This window comes from Saccoglossus kowalevskii, chromosome 10 (assembly GCF_978046115.1).
Source record: "Saccoglossus kowalevskii chromosome 10, keSacKowa6.1, whole genome shotgun sequence".
Lineage (NCBI taxonomy): Eukaryota > Metazoa > Hemichordata > Enteropneusta > Harrimaniidae > Saccoglossus > Saccoglossus kowalevskii.
Window position 1 is genome coordinate 22978178 of NC_140650.1, and position 18455 is coordinate 22996632.

General features: G+C 35.2%; 2 protein-coding genes across 3 annotated transcripts; one reads left to right on the forward strand and one right to left on the reverse strand.

The window, feature by feature from the left end:
- Nucleotides 1–217: 217 nt before the first annotated feature.
- Nucleotides 218–11664, reverse strand: LOC100374100 (nucleolar protein 56). The gene is made up of 10 exons (XM_002741506.4): nucleotides 11537–11664; nucleotides 10564–10765; nucleotides 10136–10297; nucleotides 9637–9835; nucleotides 8975–9162; nucleotides 6355–6506; nucleotides 6067–6167; nucleotides 5542–5690; nucleotides 1166–1287; nucleotides 218–882 (listed from the first exon to the last, which is right to left on the reverse strand). The coding sequence occupies exons 1-10, from the start codon at nucleotides 11537–11539 to the stop codon at nucleotides 502–504; spliced, it is 1659 nt and encodes a 552-aa protein (XP_002741552.1). The 5' UTR covers nucleotides 11540–11664; the 3' UTR covers nucleotides 218–501.
- Nucleotides 11665–11852: 188 nt separating this feature from the next.
- Nucleotides 11853–17897, forward strand: LOC100373945 (uncharacterized). Of its 2 annotated transcripts, none has more exons than XM_002741505.4 (7): nucleotides 11853–11968; nucleotides 12666–12874; nucleotides 13336–13488; nucleotides 14259–14417; nucleotides 15015–15164; nucleotides 15772–15921; nucleotides 17249–17897. In XM_002741505.4, the coding sequence occupies exons 2-7, from the start codon at nucleotides 12667–12669 to the stop codon at nucleotides 17782–17784; spliced, it is 1356 nt and encodes a 451-aa protein (XP_002741551.1). In that variant the 5' UTR covers nucleotides 11853–11968; nucleotide 12666; the 3' UTR covers nucleotides 17785–17897. The 2 variants fall into 2 exon arrangements, with proteins under 2 accessions (XP_002741551.1, XP_085360506.1); XM_085504380.1 differs by having other exon boundaries at nucleotides 12666–12805.
- The last annotated feature ends 558 nt before the right edge of the window (nucleotides 17898–18455 follow it).

Sequence of the window (18455 nt, forward strand, 5' to 3'; positions counted from 1 at the left end):
ACAATAGAAGAGGAATTTCCACTTAACACTAAAGTGAGAAAAAGAAAGACTCATACCAGTTATTTATCTGGGAATAGCATCCTTGTGCCAGGAAGAAGTAGAAAACTGTAATAGCAATTGAATGCACAATCTAATGCACGCTGTAAACTGGGTTGTTTCTCATTCATTTTGAATGTTTTGAGTTGCTAGGCTACCGGGGTAATTATAAAATAGATGATTTTCTGAATTATGTCCATTTGGTTCAAAATTATCAAAAAAATATTGGAAAAAGTTTGCAAAGAAAAATTATGGTGCTCAAGAGGGTTAAAACTGTTTTTGTTTTTGACAATAAAGCAACAAATGTGACATAATGTACATAATTCCTAATACAGTAAATGAAATAAAATAGCTTGGTAAAATAGACCCTGATATTAAAACTACTTCAAAAAATCAAATTACTAACATGATAAAATTGGGCTTGTGTTTTTAAAGTTATAGTTGAATATGCATAAACCCTGTGCATTAATCAGCATGTTTCTTCTTTTTTTTCTTTTTCTTCCCTGATGCTGGTGTATCCTCAGTATCCATGACAACACTTTCATCAGCATCAGCAGCTGTACTCTCATCTAACCCATTTTCTTTCGATTTTTTCTTTTTCTTCTTTTTCGAAACGGGAGTCTCAAACTCAGTTTTAGAATTTGGAGTTGACACGGTAACCTCTTCTACATCTTCCACCTCAGACTTTCTCTTCTTTTTCTTTTTTAGTGGAGTCTCAACTGCCACTTCTTCAGTCTTTTTCTTTTTTGGCGTCGGCTCAGCATCTTCTTCATTTTCAAGATCACCTGATTTCCTTTTCTTTTTCTTCTTCTTTTTTTTCTTTGCTGCTTCCAGTTCCGTTGTTGCCTTTGGAATAAATGAATCATTGTATTTATTCAACCATTAGCATTTTAAAATTTACTGGTTGAGGGGAATAACAATAATGAATTTTATGGACCCAGCAGTGAATAACTTAGCATCATAGTAGGGTTATTTCTTAGCTAACACGTTCTGTATTCATGTGCCACCCACCTGAAGCATTTATCTTTACGTTTTACTCAATTCGCAGCTTGCACTTCTGATATATCAGGTATATATACCTGATTTAGAGTTAGAGGTGGGGATGATCAGACAAAAGTGGATACCCTACCTCGATTACAGCTTCTTTCATGACATCAACATTCTTTCTTGGTGCTACACCGGTTTCATAGAACTTTAATCTTTCTTCAATCTGGCCTTTTAATGACTCGCCAAAAATTGATGTTGGTGACTCTGAAATTGAAATCGACAGGTGAAAATGATTTCATAATCCATAGTCCATGTTACAGTGTTCTCCCCAGGGTCAGAGGCAAGCATGGCGGTCTAATTTGCATGCTAATTTGCATGCTAATTTGCATACTAATTTGCATATTTGACAGGTGAAAATGATTTTCTTGATGAATGTTCCTTTAATTCAATTTAATGCATGAATGCCTTAGATACCACTTTATTCTCACACTCACTCATCCATTCCTTGGATATAAAGGAGACACTCAGGGTTCTCCACGGTTTGAAAATTAAACAGGGCGCGCCAATATGAAGGTGGAGTGGGCGTGGCATTGACATGACATGGATGTTGAAAAAATGGACCCCAAAAATCTATTGTACAATTACATATGCATAATATATATATATATATATATATTTATTAAAATAGTTTCCATAAATGAATGCGAACATTGAAGAGATATTATTAAGTAAACGTCACAACATACAATCAGCTGATTTTAGCTGCACGATTCATCACCGCTACATTAGTTGTTTACCAATAATGATCGCTTCTAGAAAAAGACTATAAACAAGTTTGTTATTTTGTTTTACCAAATAGATGCATACATGCCTTAATTAATTTCAAATTAGTCGCAGAAATTGTAATTTTTAATTATTTGGACAAAGCAATATAAAATTTATGTTGTCGCACAAACGTTTGAAATTGGTTCATTAAAAAACTTGCATGAATGTACGTCATCGGCACCAAAAAGCAAGATGATCAAACGAAATAAAATCTACACAATAGAAGATTTTCGATCTGCAGTTAAGTTTCTATCAAAAATAATAGCATTATGTATAAAAAAAAAACATACTTAAAAGAATAATTTTCATTCAAACCAAAAGTTTGTTGATGTCTGCTTCGTTGAAAATAGCCATGACCTGGAAACAGTTAATTTTACTGTGTGCACCCTGATACTGTGTAACGACCCATTTGATTGGATAAAGACACACATTGACTCGAAAAACAACCAATCAGAATATTTGTTCCAAGAAGAACACAAGTAAATCTATTCCCTCCACTTATGATGCGAGTTGAAAGCATGACCGTTTTACTAGGGTTTTTAAATCGTGATTTAAAGAAGATTCAACTTTAAATAGTGACGTTCGTCAAAATATAAACATTTACGTGTTTAAGCAAGCATTCAGTGATCAGCAATCAGTGGTGATCAGCAATGTCTGTTTTGGTATGTCAGCTGCGCTGGTCGTTTACCGATCATGCAAGTGCATGGCTGCCTTCGTTCCGCTCGGCGGTAATGATGTTGCCGCTACAAGTCACGGCGTGAACTTGGTTTTAACCATAGACCTTGTGTTTTAACAAATGGTTTTACCGATATCCATTTTATATATTTGATGTCACCCTGGCAGTAAAAATATGGGTACGGTAATACACGTTTCTAGTCAGTGTTCTCCACAAGGGGTTTTAGGCGGGCGGCCCGCCCATCAAGTTTTACGGCCGCCCAGTAACTCTCAACAACCGCCCACCAACGTACTTCCAGCTGAAATTATTTGTAAAAAGCTTGCATTGTTCTTCCCAAGCCTAAACAAAAGAGTAGTTGCCCAACCCTTTATTTTGCTATTGTTTCAACAGTCCAAACATAAACAATGTCCATTGGGAGTCTACAAGCAGTTATTATTCATGGCAATGTGTCAATCGCTTGAATTCATTGTCGCCCGACATTGCTTCCACTTATTGCTCACGATACGCAACTACAGTGGTTTCAATTTACAGCTGTATTTTTAATAAACGTCTTCCGAAAGAAGTAAATACGAACGAAATGTATATGCACAGAAAATAAACAAATATATTAGCAGATTGCATGTAAATTCGAACAAAAATTTAAATTCTAGCCGTATTTACAACGTTCGCTCGATTTTCATTGTGAAAACAGCATGGAGAAGGCAAACTGATGACCTTTTGGCCTACCCCATTCAACGACCGTCTGCTACCCATCGCTGTTGGCGCTGTAACAATTTAGTATCTAAGTTGCATAGGGGAACAGCGCATTCTGGGTGTTCGTGTACTGAATTCGGAAAGCGGTAATAAACATCAAACATGGCTGCTGGATTAGTTTACCGCGAGTATTTGTAATTGAATAATATTTTAGTTATCTTTTCCACGTACTTTTTTCAATTTATCTATTTTTTATGTCTAATCTTTCGAGAACATATCAGATTCTTTTATTTTGCCGATTGCTAGCATTTTTTTCTTGAATTCCAAAACAATGTGTGAAAACGCAACGTATCGTGGCCGTACATGTGTAAATGCATCTTACCGTCAGTCGGCACGGGTGAGTACTGATGCCACAAATAAAAATGTTATGGATTTTGTTTTAACAAATTGTTCGTTTTGGCTTCGTGGGCAAATCATCTCGTATATTTTCTACATTATAACTCAATTATGTTTTGTACTTGCTCTTGGTTACTCGAATTGCATTTCATGAATGCAGAATAATTTGCGAACGCATAAATCATCGATTTCAAACTTTTTGCATTTCGCAAATATTGATAGTGACCAATCTGTTTGTATTTCAAAAAATTGTAACATGTTCCAATTAAATTAAATTAAAAAGAGAATAGTAAATAACTTAGTGTGTATTGTAGTTCATGTCATAAATGCAAGAATGTTGTATGTAAATGATATGCAAATTCATATGCAAATTTATGCTAATTAGGCCGCCCACCAGCTAATTTGGATTGTGGAGAACACTGCTAGTCCACTGTTTAATTTTAATCGTGTTAAAAAACTTGCAACTTTTTGTTTGGTACCGTTATCACCTCAAGGTGACCTGCTACAATAACAAGTCGGAATTTTCACAGTTGCACCTTAAAACAATGAACCAATTACAATGTATCCTTAGCACGATGAATCATCTTCGGAAGACAATGAGTGATGGTCTGTTTTATAAACAATTCTTTGTCTGGAACCATGCAGGGCGCACAGGGAAAATAACAGGGCGCTGACAATTTAAACAGGGGGCCAATTTCAGATAACAGGGCGCGGCGCCCTGTTGAAACCCCTCGTGGAGAACCCCGACACTAAAAACACTGATCTATGGATATCTTTCACTGCTCAGGGTGCATAAAAGGATTTGAGTCAATATTTAGCTTTTACAAAAAAACTTGGCTATTTTTGTTCCAATCTTCTCAAGAAAAGTGCACACTATAAACATGACTATTTTGTTAATTTGTGATGAAAAGTGGGAATGCAAATTGCACTCATGACTCATCCAGTCAAAGTACTCTACAAAATGGCACAAAATATGTATTTTCTGTTATATACAATCATGAATAGTTATAGAATACAAATTTGATTTTAGTTTTCTAGAATTATGTAAGCATAATTCTGGTCGAATAATTAAAGAGAAGGCATGTTTAAATTAACGTTTTCATAAAATTATTCAAATCAAAGTGTTAATTTCAAACTATCAGTGAAAATACGTCCTCTGAAGGCAGACAATAGTGTTTGTAAACGTATTGTACAATGGGTGAGCGATTCAAATTCTATTTCTTATGATGCAATGGTGAAAATCCCGGGGATTGCAGAGCTGGAGTTTAAATACAGGAACAGATATACATTCAGATTTTTTAACAGAGTGTGAGAATATAGTGCATGACTTAATAGTGTGAAAGCTAGGAACATATTCCACATTGCACATCACAAAAGTGCAAGAACAGATACTATAACTGAAACCAATTCATGCATGTCAATCAGATCTGTAAAACTCTTCAATGAGTGTGCTGGAAACCCTTTCATTTTTAACAGTATACCGCCCTCTTTAGGCACAGACGTTACGTTCAGTGCAGATCAGAGTTCGTTATAACTATTATGGGCTAGAGTCTCATATGCGTACGGTAAACGCGTTTTGTACGACTGAAGATCGCTACATAAAGTTCTTCTAGAAGAACACTAGACTCAGCGAAGTAAGTTATTTTCTGAATTTATTGACTGGTGAGTTGATCAGACCACCTTAGCGCCGTGTGTCGTAATTTTTGCAATTTCCTAGCATTTTCTGTAAGTCGTTCACGCACGCTCGTTCGTTTGTTCAGTCAGCGACGACGTCATTTGAAATGCGATTTCTTTATCCTGTTATAGTTTTCACCACTATCTTGAATAAACTGGTTACCCTAACGCAACTGTGTACGAGTTATTTAGGAAGTGGTTGACACCAGTACGAGTACTAATGCACTTGGACCTCGGAATAATGAGTGACTTACCAGAAAAGCAGTCTATCCTGGATGCAATAGAACACTTATTTGCCAAAAATCGCGATATTCTGCCTTTATTCTTTGCTTCGGCTCTACCAATGAAGGTCGAGTGGAACAATAAACCATATTTTGGTGTGTTCCCTTTAGTCTTTAATGCCCTGTAAAATAAACAAAACAACGAGATTCTAAAATTTTTTATCTGCAGAGATCAAACCCACAATCACTCTGACGCTGGAAGGACATACTAACCATGAACAAAGTGAGATCCATTCCAGAATGGCATTCTAGCTTTAACAGGCGCTTTTTAAAAAAATGATTTTTACATTTTTAAAAACTGATAAATTTTACTTCTACTTTTAAGCAAAAAAAATCAGGTAACTTTATAAAAACTATTCGAGAAAATTCATGCATAATTTGAGCGAAAATTCACTTTCTATGGAGCACCTGCTTTTTTTCATGATGGCAGGAAAGGTTTAGTTAGAAGGGTAACTTTTTTTTCCCAGACAGACAGAAAACATTTAGATCTAAGATTACCTGAAAAGCGCTTTCTCAGCACCAAGAATTTGTACAGTGGAGGCAGGATACTTTGCTAAGCTGGTCAGACTACCCGCATGAGATATTAAACGAGCTCCGACCTACAAGACAAGAGAAAACATTACATGGAGATGAATTGACAAAGAATTCCATACCAACGCAAAGTCTGCAAGTCTGCAGCATGCAACATCAATGAGATCTTATTTGCATATCACTGTGCTTGGTTACCCTTATCTTTTATCCACCTTTGGATTATAAATATATCGCATATATACATGTCACACCTACCAGGTCTCCTATAAGTGCAGCTAGGTTGGGCGCAACAGCAGACATCTTTTCTCTCAAATAAGTGTGTAATTTCTTCCTGTAATCTGATAACGCCAACACCCTAGATGTAAAGCTTTCAATGTTTATCAAATCAATTGGTGATATGTCCATTCCTAGAAGAAAAGACAAAGCTTTAGACAGAATGCCTCCTTGACTACTAGTATCCAGAAATGCTTCAGTGGATACTGACACTCGACAAGTTATTATTTGTCATTTATGGTATAGGGAGAAAATCAAGTAAATATATGAGCAATTTAAAAACTAAGACCAAATGTATAGTAAAAATATCACATGTTCATCTGATTTTTATTAATAAAACCACTTTTAAAGGGACAGTTTGCACACAACATGTTGCACTCAGTTCATTCAATCGCAATATAACGATGAATTTATAAACATTCTTTACAGATGTAACTACCGTATATGCTTTATTACAAGTGTATCATCAGGAGGAGAACACATAAAACAAAAATCACTTGGCTATTTACTGAATAGAGAGAAATCCCTAATTCACGTAAAGCATGTGTTACTAATAGAACAAATACAATAATATCGCCACAAAAAAACATGGTCCGAAGTGTGACAGGTAAATTCTAGCAGCTATAGGAACTGGTCACTATGTAAATATGTCAGCAAGGGCGAAAAACAGTGCATTGGGGCTTGCTACATAATATAAACCGAGGACAAGATTACACGTTGACAGCGTGTGGCACTCTCTGTGGCAGCACGTCATTAATAAAAACTTATCAAACTTTCTCGAAAACTGATTTTTTTTGTGTGAATCAAAATGATCTTTCTTTGAACTTAATTTATTTATTCATTTTCAAGTGACACATGTGAACAAAGAGAAATAGGTTTATGGTTTTACATTGAGGTGCGCTATACAAACCAGTCAGCAACTTTTCTGGCATGGTTGTCGTTTTGGGTATTCAAAGCAATAAGGCGATGACAGTAATGTATGCATATAGGAGATTACAGGAATGTAACATTAATTCAACAATGTCTTAAGAACATTAGTGAAATGTTTAGTTTTTCATGATTAGGAGAATAACAGTTCAGTGTTCTCCCCAGGAATTTAAACCACTGTGGCGGACTAATTTGCATATGATTTGCATATCATTTACATAATAATAGAGATTGACCAAAGCACATTTACACCCACATACAAACAACATATATTTTCAAAAACAATGTGGCACATATTTATTTGCTTCATACAGTGTTATAAACACTATTCTTTTGGGATATTAATGAGCTCAGTCACAGTGCAAATATTTTTTCTATTGGAGTCAAAATATTACGTTTCACAATTTAGAAGAGTTTGAATTTAAAAATGAAAAATTGTCGAATCGAAATGCAAATGCTGCAGACTATTAAAAACAAACAAATAAATTGTAAAAGGTTAAATGAAACGCATTTGAAACGTTTCAGCCAGGAATATGTTCTCGAATTCCATGATCTTGTTTACTACAAAAACATTCTCCTTCAAAAAATTGTTCATTATTCGTACCATCAGCTTCTACAACGTTTACATTTACAGTAATGAACGAACAAATAAAACTTCCAAACGATCATCAAAGTTACGACGTGACTTAACTTACTTTGCGATGTTATACACCGGTTATACCAATAACTCCTCTTACACAGTCATGCCATGCAGAAAAAATTTTATATATTTTTTTTATATGAAATAAACGTAAAATTTGAGCGATTATTTTTGATCACTCGATCGCTTCGGTGAAAAACACCGACCACCATGATAATTGTGACGTATTAGTTGACCGGCATGTGTCCTTTAACCCGATGGGTCAAAAGCGCCATTAACCAATCAGAATACCGCATGGTAATGCCGGCAGAACCCGAAGTTTTCCGAATGGTAGTGATCATAAAAATTACATTGCGGAAGTAAAGCGATGTCCTAGCACGATGTGTTGGTATGGATTTCAGATGAAAACTGCATGATGTTTTTCGAAATAGGTGATAAGCAATTTTTAAAAGGTAAAAGAAGTCTTGAAAGAAGAATTTTTACATGATTCACAATGATAAAAGTTCAAATGTATTTTACCAAATCACGCAATAAACACGTTGTTTTTTTCTTGAGTAGCGTAAACTGATCGTGAACTCCGCTTTGCCCATGTTATATCGGGGTGGAAGTAATTTTAAAAAATGTTAGCTTTCAATCTAAAGACTGCGTCGATCGTCAAAGTATTTACTTACGAACAAAGAGGTGCTAATTTTACAAAATTAACTTGTATTGTTTATAAGACATTACCACATCGTGCGACTACGTCTATTGTTTACAAATTATAATCCACGACTGGCAGGATGCGTGTTGGTCAGTACGTCGGACAATAGTCCTGTCGGAAGCGTGACAAGATCCCTGATAGCTACGTATTTCTTTCTATGTTTCGTAATACAGTTCACAGGATGAACAATGAAAAAAGCACTGTGGCGATCTAACTAATCACCGTGGCGGCTCGGGACCACAGTGGCGGGCAGGCAAAGCAGCGTGGCGGCCCCGCACACAAATTGAATGCTGGGGAGAACACTGCAGTTGATACTAAAGACTAAGTTTACTGACCCATTGAGCTCTTAGAGGCCTCATAAATAGCCTGAACTTTAGCACTGTCCATCACTATCTCTTCCAAGCCATCTAGTTTGTCTTCAGTAAGGTCTTTACGACATTTGATGTACTTGGTACATTTAGCATACAACACATTATCGCTGACAATTTTGAAGAGCTCTGGAAAATGATACGAATACCATTCTCTGCAAATAAAATGTAAACTTTGTCATTCTGTTCATTTTAACTTAGCAACAGGGTTCCTGTACATCTCAGCTTTTTAAAGTTTGTGAATTTAAGACAATTTTGCAAAACAAACTCACACAAATACTATAAAATGAATAGATTTTAGACTTTGCCCATGGACTTAAAAACATATCACTTGAGGCACAAACAAAAAATTATTTTACAAAATTACAAATTCCAGATTTTTTTCAATGTCAGTATGTCAATGTATGATTTTCTGTTGTTTCAATAAAGCCAGAGAATTAGCAAATTGTTGTGTTTCAGTGGCATATCACCTTAGAGGGCACACTGGTATTATTTTTATAATGCTCTCTCACCCCTAAAAGTATGATGGACATCGACTGAAAAACAATACTAAAGCTTTATAAAGAAACTAGTTTCCATTGTACACTGTCAAATCAACTACATACATGATCAAAATGACATTTACATACCTTATACGCATACTGAATGTATTAATATCTTTATCCAATTGATCTAATAAACTAATTGACTGTATTATCATATTATCAACTCTGTTGACATTGAACTTGACCTTGGCTCGGGAATAACTGTGACCTAAACCTAACTGAGCCTTGTTTTCAGCAACTGCTGTCAAACCTTTAACCATTCGATGGAAATGATATCGAATACCTGCAAAGAGAATTTAAACAAATAAAATTAAATTTTTTAAGTTCATCAAGAAATAAAATTTTGCAACTGCCAACACTTTTACTGAATAGTTTATATTTGAAATTTTTTTGTAGTTTTCTCTATTTTCAATGTTAATCCATTCGCTGAAATTCTGAGAACAGTGTAAAAATTAAAAAAATAAACCAGATGCTCATCTTATTTACATAACAGGCACAATGAGAATGACCAAAAACTGACAATATTTTTGACTTCAACTGCACGCTATAGGAAAGTCATGCTTTTGATGGTAAAAAAACTAACCCCTCAAAATTTCAGGTACAACTCCAAATGCTTGACATTTTACACCAAATACTTCAGTGATGGCAGCTCCAATTTTCGCATCACCAACACCAACTGTCAGTTTCTTCTTCTTTGCTGGGATATTTGTTTCCAAAAATAATTTCAAATCATCTGAAACAATACCTAAAACAAAAACATTAAAAGAAACCAGTTATTGCACATTAGCCAATGAAAGGTGAATGTGAACTACACTATTTACTGTACGCATACATTCCAGGAAGAAGAGTAAATTCAGTAAATATATTGTGTTTTTGTACAATATGGGAGTCAGAAATCTGAATTTATTTATTAACACATCGCCTGCTTTTTCCATTGATTTTTGTATGTCTATGCAAGTGTTAACGCAACCTCCTACTCTCAAAATCAGTACCAGTACCTTTGATACCTACCTTCAGATACGCAGTTGACATTGTCAAGGGCATGAGCAGCGGACTTGAAAGGAGCAAACGCTTCAAGTTTCACTATCGAAGCAAATTTTGCAAAATCTGTCACACTTTTCTCTACCTGTGGTTGCAACATGGATATCTCCTCCATTTCGATGACGGAGAACAAGCCATAACCAGAGGCATGTTCATATAAAACTAACAACCGCTGAAAATAAACAGACCATATTTAGATAGAAGAATCAAAGAATGAATACTGTACACTGTTAAATTTTCACCTCTAAAAATGTTCAATATTTCATTTAAAAGTTGTTCATAAGAAGAAAGTTGGACTGGTTAAATCATTTCCTATGAAATAAACATTATACAGGCTTGGCAGACCACTTATTCGCGATGTCACTATTCAACCCTTTTTTCGGTCAAGTCAATGTAAAAGAACATGGGGCTAATAGGATAAGGTTAAACAGCAAGTGAAATATTAAGAAACACCGATTTACACCAAAATATACACTTCTAAGTCTACACAAATAGTTGACCTTCACAATTAAACAGGTGGATGATGGCCTATTTCCCATACAGTATTTTATATTAAAGTGAACTTAAAACATTCTTTTCATATACTAGTAATATATATTTATTACTAACAACTAATAGTTCTTTTTCTAAAGATGTTACTGTATCAATAAAAGTTGTCACAATATGTCATGGATTCAAATAAATAGTAAATGGTAGTCAGTGTACTATGCATTATAGACAGTGGATACAACAAGTAAAACCATGTCACTTTCTAGGGCTGGGAAAGGGTCTAAATTCACTAATATCGGCATATTGAAACTGGTTCACGTTTCACATGCATTACCTCGTACCCTTATTTGGAGCACGCACCAGTCGTTCCAAGACCAGTCCTCGAATATGCGAGTTGCCGCGTGCGTTATGACTAATAACACACTAAATAAAAATGACAATATACAATACTTACCATGATTAGGTTTTGCTCCTATTCGAGCGACGACACGGCTGGCGTCAACAAACAAATTGAGATACTACTAGTTTTTTCAGCATTCAAACATAGAAAACAACGTGGTTTCACACAAAATGGCGTCGAGTGCGGTATGATGGGTAAACAGACTAAGCTCGTTTTATTTTTATAAACAACACAAACATAATCGACATTTCAGAACTACTAATACAACTTATCACAAAAATCTTAGTTTTTGATTTGAAAAATTTTAATCGGAGTCGCTACAAAGGGATATGACCTTTGACCAAATTTTTATCTGACCCGGAAGTGGCTCCCGTAACAACAACAAGCGTTAGTTCCCAGTGCAAATGAGTATTTAACTTGATTGATCATTCCTCCGAAATTCGAAGCCTTCATCTGTAAAATATAACGAAGGTTATCGTCAGACAGGTTAGTAGTGTCCAGATTACTATGGGGTTTGAAAGACCGTGGACACTAAAAAATAAACATGGTGATTTTTGAGCACGGGCTGGGCAACAACTTAATGCATGCTCAGACAAGTGACCTGTTACTCGGTGTAGACAGAGCGGCAATATTTTTGTTGATTTACAGATTTCACAATGTACTAGCATTATCGGCAACCTGACTGGTTGAGGTCAAAAAGCATTCAAGAATATAATTTTTTACCAAAAATGACAATAATATTTGCCAAAATAGAATTAGGAGTAGCCGTCTTGAAATAAAAAAAAAACTTACCCCCCCCCCCCTCACATAGCAAGTATCGAAGCACAGTCCCTCAACTGACTGTGATCGAAGCAACATTACAGTGGACTAGTACTTTGCAGGAAAAAATTGAAAATAGCATTTTTTACCATAAATGACAAAAATATTCTCTAAAAATAGATATCACAAGATATACCATAATACTAGTAGTTTAAAATTGGTAGAAATTTGTTCGATTGGGCAAATTGTTGAACAATTTATTTCTGTTAATACATGCACTATACTATTTTTTGTGGGGAATATGATTTTGCAGTAAGCTACACTGATATTACAGATGTTTTTGAACATTTGAAATATTTTCATAAAATTGTTAAATTATGAGCCTGAAAAAATAAGATTATTCATGTATTTTTATTTGCCACAGAATGGAATTACATGCAATCTTAGAACCTGGTGATACCCCTACAGCTGGTATGTGGTATGTACTGTCTCCAAAAGGAGAACCCCCGTCTATGAGAGTGGGACATACCATAACATTTATTCCAGGCAAAGATGATAAACAAGGTAAAATGCTGCTTGTCGGAGGTGCCAATCCAAGTGGTCCTTTTAATGACTTACATATTCTTAACTTAGGTAAGATAGAATGTATTCTGCTTCACTGTTCTTAGCATCATGTCTAAAACACAGAGACAAATTTGCATATTAATGCAGCTGATTTACATGAAATTACATCACAATAGAATATCAATAACTTAAATTGTTTTATTAAAAGTTCAAGTATGGTTGGTACTGCCTTGTTAGAGAGAAGGTCAAGCTGAATGGATGTAAGCAAATAACACTGTGAGAGCAATCATTGGTTTTGGAGTTTTAGAAATATGTGAAATATATTTTAATAGTCTAAATTTGCGCAAATTGAGGGAAATATTAAATTTCAAAGCCTTTCAGCGTGTCTGGCAACCATTTCACTTTCTAATTTGTTTGTGTGTTTTACTGTCTATAGGAAAAATAGATCTCAATTGTGTTCGTGATTTTGTCAAAGGCCACTTGAGAACACCGTCTAGTTGCTTGTTTTAAATGAACCTCTTTTTTTCCAGAATTTTATGAATGGGATGATCCTGATTGGAAAGGTCTTCTACCTCGTTATGAGCACTCTGCATTCAGACCCACAAGTCAACCTGATAAACTTTACATATTTGGTGGTGCAGAACAAGGTTCCAATCTTAATGACATACAACTTCTAGATATAGGTGAGTGACATCATCGATTTTCCAGAATTCTTTTCAGCTGTATGCATTTGGAAATAGTCCAATGAAATACGAGATCCAATTAAAATATAATTGCTATAACCATTGAACACTGTTCAGTGCATAAAATGAATCAACCGCAGATAATGTGTGTAGACGATAAAAACATGTTTGTCTCCTTGTATCTTACTTTGTTGCTGTTTTTCGGTGATTCATTACGAATCCCAGGGTAGTTTTCTACCCACACATAGACATTGACAAATCTGTGAACTGCTCACTGCATATTGAAGTATGTTGAACCAAATGTATATACATGTATACTAAATAAAATGTATATGCATGCGTATCATCACTCATACGTAAAGGTCAAATTGATGTTATGTAAATTATAAATGACATATTGATACATACCATACAATAATATGTCTTGGAAAATATTTCTAAGGTCTATGCTGCAATAGCTCATGCCTTTTCCCATCTACTAGTATTTCATGCGGTCTTGAAAAATATGGTTACTACCGGTATTACGGTTTTACCCTTTTTGCTATGCCCCAGTGTCGGTGGGTTACAACTCAGAAAATCTCAAAATATTTACTAAATATGCTTTACCAAAATTATGTTCTTTTTTATTGGATGAGTAATTCTCGGCCACTTTGAAATACAAATGTACCATATTATTCTTGTATTAAGCCCATAAAACTACTCCCAGTGGAGAAGTTATTGTGCCAAATAAAGTGAGGTTAACATGATGATTGTTGTTCTTTGCATTTCAGGTAAAGGAAAGTGGAGCAGCGTGAGTGCATCTGGTAAAATACCAAGTGCTAGAACATGTAACAGTATGGCGAGTATTGATGATAAACTTTATATTTTTGGTGGTGGACAAGCTGGTGCGCACCCTGTAGGAGACAGACAAGTTCATGTTTTCAATGCTGGTAAATATATCATAGGAATATTCTTGATACCAATCTGATTAAAATTAGATCTTTTTTAAATTTCTTTTTCACAATTTTTATATTAATTATTCCTTTTTTCAGTGTGTGATTATTTTTATTTTTTTTCAATTATTTTCCTAATTTTAATAAGTTGTCTGATTATGGAAGCCCAATAATCTGAACAACCTCCATAGGAGATCTCATTCAATTTTTGCAAATTTCAATAACCAATCAGAGAAAATGGCATATTTACTGTATATGAGACCTTTGCTGATTAGTTGACTAATCTGGTTATTTGAAATTTCGCAAATGAAATCTTCTTATATTGGTTGTTCTGGGCATTCATAGTCAGAGAATCGAAAAAATACTACTAAAATAAAAAAATGAATAATTAAAACAATTAAAAAGATTGAAAGAAAAGCCCACGATATTAATCAGATTATCTTAATAACAGAGAGACAGTTATTGGTAAAATGAAAACCATTTTATGTGTGAAATCTCATTCCGAAAAATATTCATATTACCGGTATTTAAAATGTTGATAATGGGATTTGATTCACAATAATGTGACATTTGTTTCATTTTTCGTCATCTTAGTGACTACATCATGGTCACAGCCCAATGTCAAAGGGAATCCACCCAAACCAAGACATGGTCATATAATGGTTGCTATTGGTAACAAGATATATGTACACGGAGGAATGGCTGGACAGACTTTTTATGATGACTTACATGAATTAGATACAGGTAAAAACGTACACAATATCAAGGGTGGATAATAAATAAGGGCACACTATGCATGGTGATACTCATGTGATGTGAACTCATGTATTTATTGTGTATTTCCGCAAATGCCTATGTACATGTCAATCAAACTTCTATCCAAGTTCATTACAGAATGCCACGGTTGCGTATTGGTAAGCTTGTTAAGGTAAAATACACTAGAGACAATCCAAGTCGTACCATTTCTTTCACAAACTAGCCCACTTAAATTAAAAATGATTTGTTTTTGGTCAGCATTCAAAAAGGGATGGTTACAACTTTTTTGAGGGGATTTCTCACTAAATACTGCGAAAATGAAAAGAAAAAGGCTCTCGTCACAGTTCAGAACCAGGAACGTTTAACCTAAGTATATCTGTTTATTTACATATACTTTAGATATTACCAAACAATCAGACAGTTTATAAATTCTTTTAGTTATAACTGTTTTTTTTTATTTTTAGAAATATAAAAAATAATTTGGATTAATGATTTTTTTTTAAATTGTTTGGCATAACACATTCATAGTAATGAACTACCAAGTTGAGCTTTTGGACTCGTATTGCATTTCAGCTGTTGTGTTTTTGTCTTCTAGTTGCCTTGAATTGGAAGCAAGTGAAATGTAAAGGAGCAGTGCCATGCAGTCGTACAGCGCACACTGGTGTTAGTCTGAATAATAAATTGTATATATTTGGAGGGATGGGACGTGATAGCGCACTAGATGATTTATACGTCTTAGATACAGGTAAGTTTAATTTTATTTATCAACATTTACATGGATTGCATAGTTTTAATAAGAAAGATCAGTGGAGTTACACAAAACCATCTCACTGTGTTTAAGTCAACTTTTGTCAACATAAACAAATTTAAACCCACGTGTTTTTTCTAAAATTTTTATTAAGATTGTAGCCATTAAGGAATTAGAAAAATACATAAAAAACAGACATTTTGCACCGAAAAAATTATGGCACTCAAAGTGTTAAGAGGAAAAGCTGCAGAAGGATAACATTTTGTCATTTTTGCCAACCAGAATTTGAATGTCTGATGACAAATATATCAACACTTGCTCGCAATCTGTTGCTGTGACATCATTGCTTGTAAGTTGTTTTCTTAACGATGGCTCAGTCATTTAAGAACAGCAGCGAACAACCTCGTTATTTTATCTTCAGGTGCGGATAATCAGTTCTTACCAACCGGTCAAATGTAAACAAGTACGGTATGATGGTCTGTACTGACATCAATTTCTCTTCCACAACCCCAGTTCATTTAACCAATCTGTCAGAATACATCATGGCATCATAATAAAAGTAAAAGGGAATAATCAAATCTGATTAAAATTTGACATTGTATTTAGTTGGTTTTACAGTATATGGCTGTATTTCAGCGTACATAGCCTAAAACTCCATCTGACCAAATCATGTTCAAGCAGCATTCTTCTTCAGACTGGTCACTGGTAGCATAGTGGTTGTCGCATCAGACTCATGATAGGTAGACCCAAGTTCAAATCCTATTTTACGCTGAACATCAAAAAGTTCAACCCCTACCCTGGGTGATTGTGCCACAGACTCGATGGGAAGATCTATTCCACTGGTCAGATTCATTCACTCAAGAATGCGAGTTTGGGGGAACTTTGGTTATAGTCCACAGGTGTTTGTGTTCGACTGAGCCTGGTTGATGCCAGGATAACGCATTAAATTGCCATTTGATAGGAAGATGGCCGCACAGCCCTGTCATGTAGTCCCAAACATGAATATGACTTCTGTGGCAAAAATGTGTCAGCACTAGCACTTGCAATTTGCTCATTCAAAAAAGTCAGGAGTCTGTCGCCTGGCACAAAAATAAATATGAAAATAAAAAAAAGCATTCTTCTGATTGGATTTGTCAACCAATTAATGCATACTGTACTCGATTACTAGAAATTGGAATTTAATTATTAGGTGTAGTGTAGTTGTTGCAATGTGGCAGATTGGGAATACCAATCTCAATATTAAGTGGCTAATTAAAAGCCTGAAAATTCACTCTCATATTTGTTATATTGTCTTCACATGTTGTTTTTTGGCCTCAAATCTCAGGTAATTTCAAATGGTCTAAAATAGAAATCAGTGGACCTCCACCACCACCTCGATTGGACCATGCAATGTGTGTTATTGAAATGAAAGCAACGGTTGTGAAAGCCAGTGAAGACATGGACCGTGAACCACAGTCAGCAAACAAAGATGTGAAAGAAGTCAAAGATGAAGAGAGTAATATTGATGATGACAATGAAAATACAAAGGCTTTAGAAAATGCTGCAGAAGTTGTTCCAGACGATGATAAAGAGGATGGTGCCAATGATGTGGATACAGTAGATTCTGAAGGAGGGGTTGTTAAGGCAGAGGTTGTGCTAGACAGTGCTGGTGAGGTTGCCAATGAAGGGGGTGCGCTAGAATGTGTGGGAGGGGGAGCCAAGGAGGACAGTGCGCTAGAAAGTGTTGAAAGGGTTGTCAAGAAGGAGGGTGCTTGTGCTGCGGCACCAGACACTAGGACATATGAAATGCTACTAATCCATGGAGGCATGGACACCCAGGGGGAAATATTTGATGATACCTTGGTCGTACTTGTCCCATAATGCACTTCACTTTGTCAATTCATAAACCAAAACCAAACAGTGTATTTTCTCTATTAATAATTATTGCTTTTATTGTATGCTGGATCATTAAACTGTGACGTATTATGAACATAGATACACCATGTTATCTATCTATATGTATGTATGTGCTACTAATAGAGTAAATACGGTAGCATGAAAATAATTCTCAGTTTTCAAAAGAAAAAAATGTACTTATTGTTTTCTGGATAACAAATTTGCAGAGAACTGCTTTGATAGGAGAAAAAGATTGCTGACTCAAATTTCTCCCAGACCATGTGGTCAAATTTCACTTCTTTAGTAGGTATACAAAAGATCTGTGTCTATGAGGTGCTGGAAAAATTCATCACTCTAGATGGAATAGCGCCCTCTATGCTGTATGTGGTATTGTCTATGTTGATGCTGATCTGAATCAGGTCCATGTAATAGTTTTGACTGGCATCGCTGGTGACCAATTGTTTTGCTCGTTGAGACGGATTAATACGTATTAAGTATCACAGTCATTGCACAGTAATGCATTCCAAATTTTGTTTACTATTTTTGTATGTCGCCTGGGACCTCCTTATTAAAGATGCTGTCACGGTGACTGTGGCTCTTTTTTAACAGTATTTACTTTTTTTTCATATCATGTGAATTGCAATACTTTTTGTGTA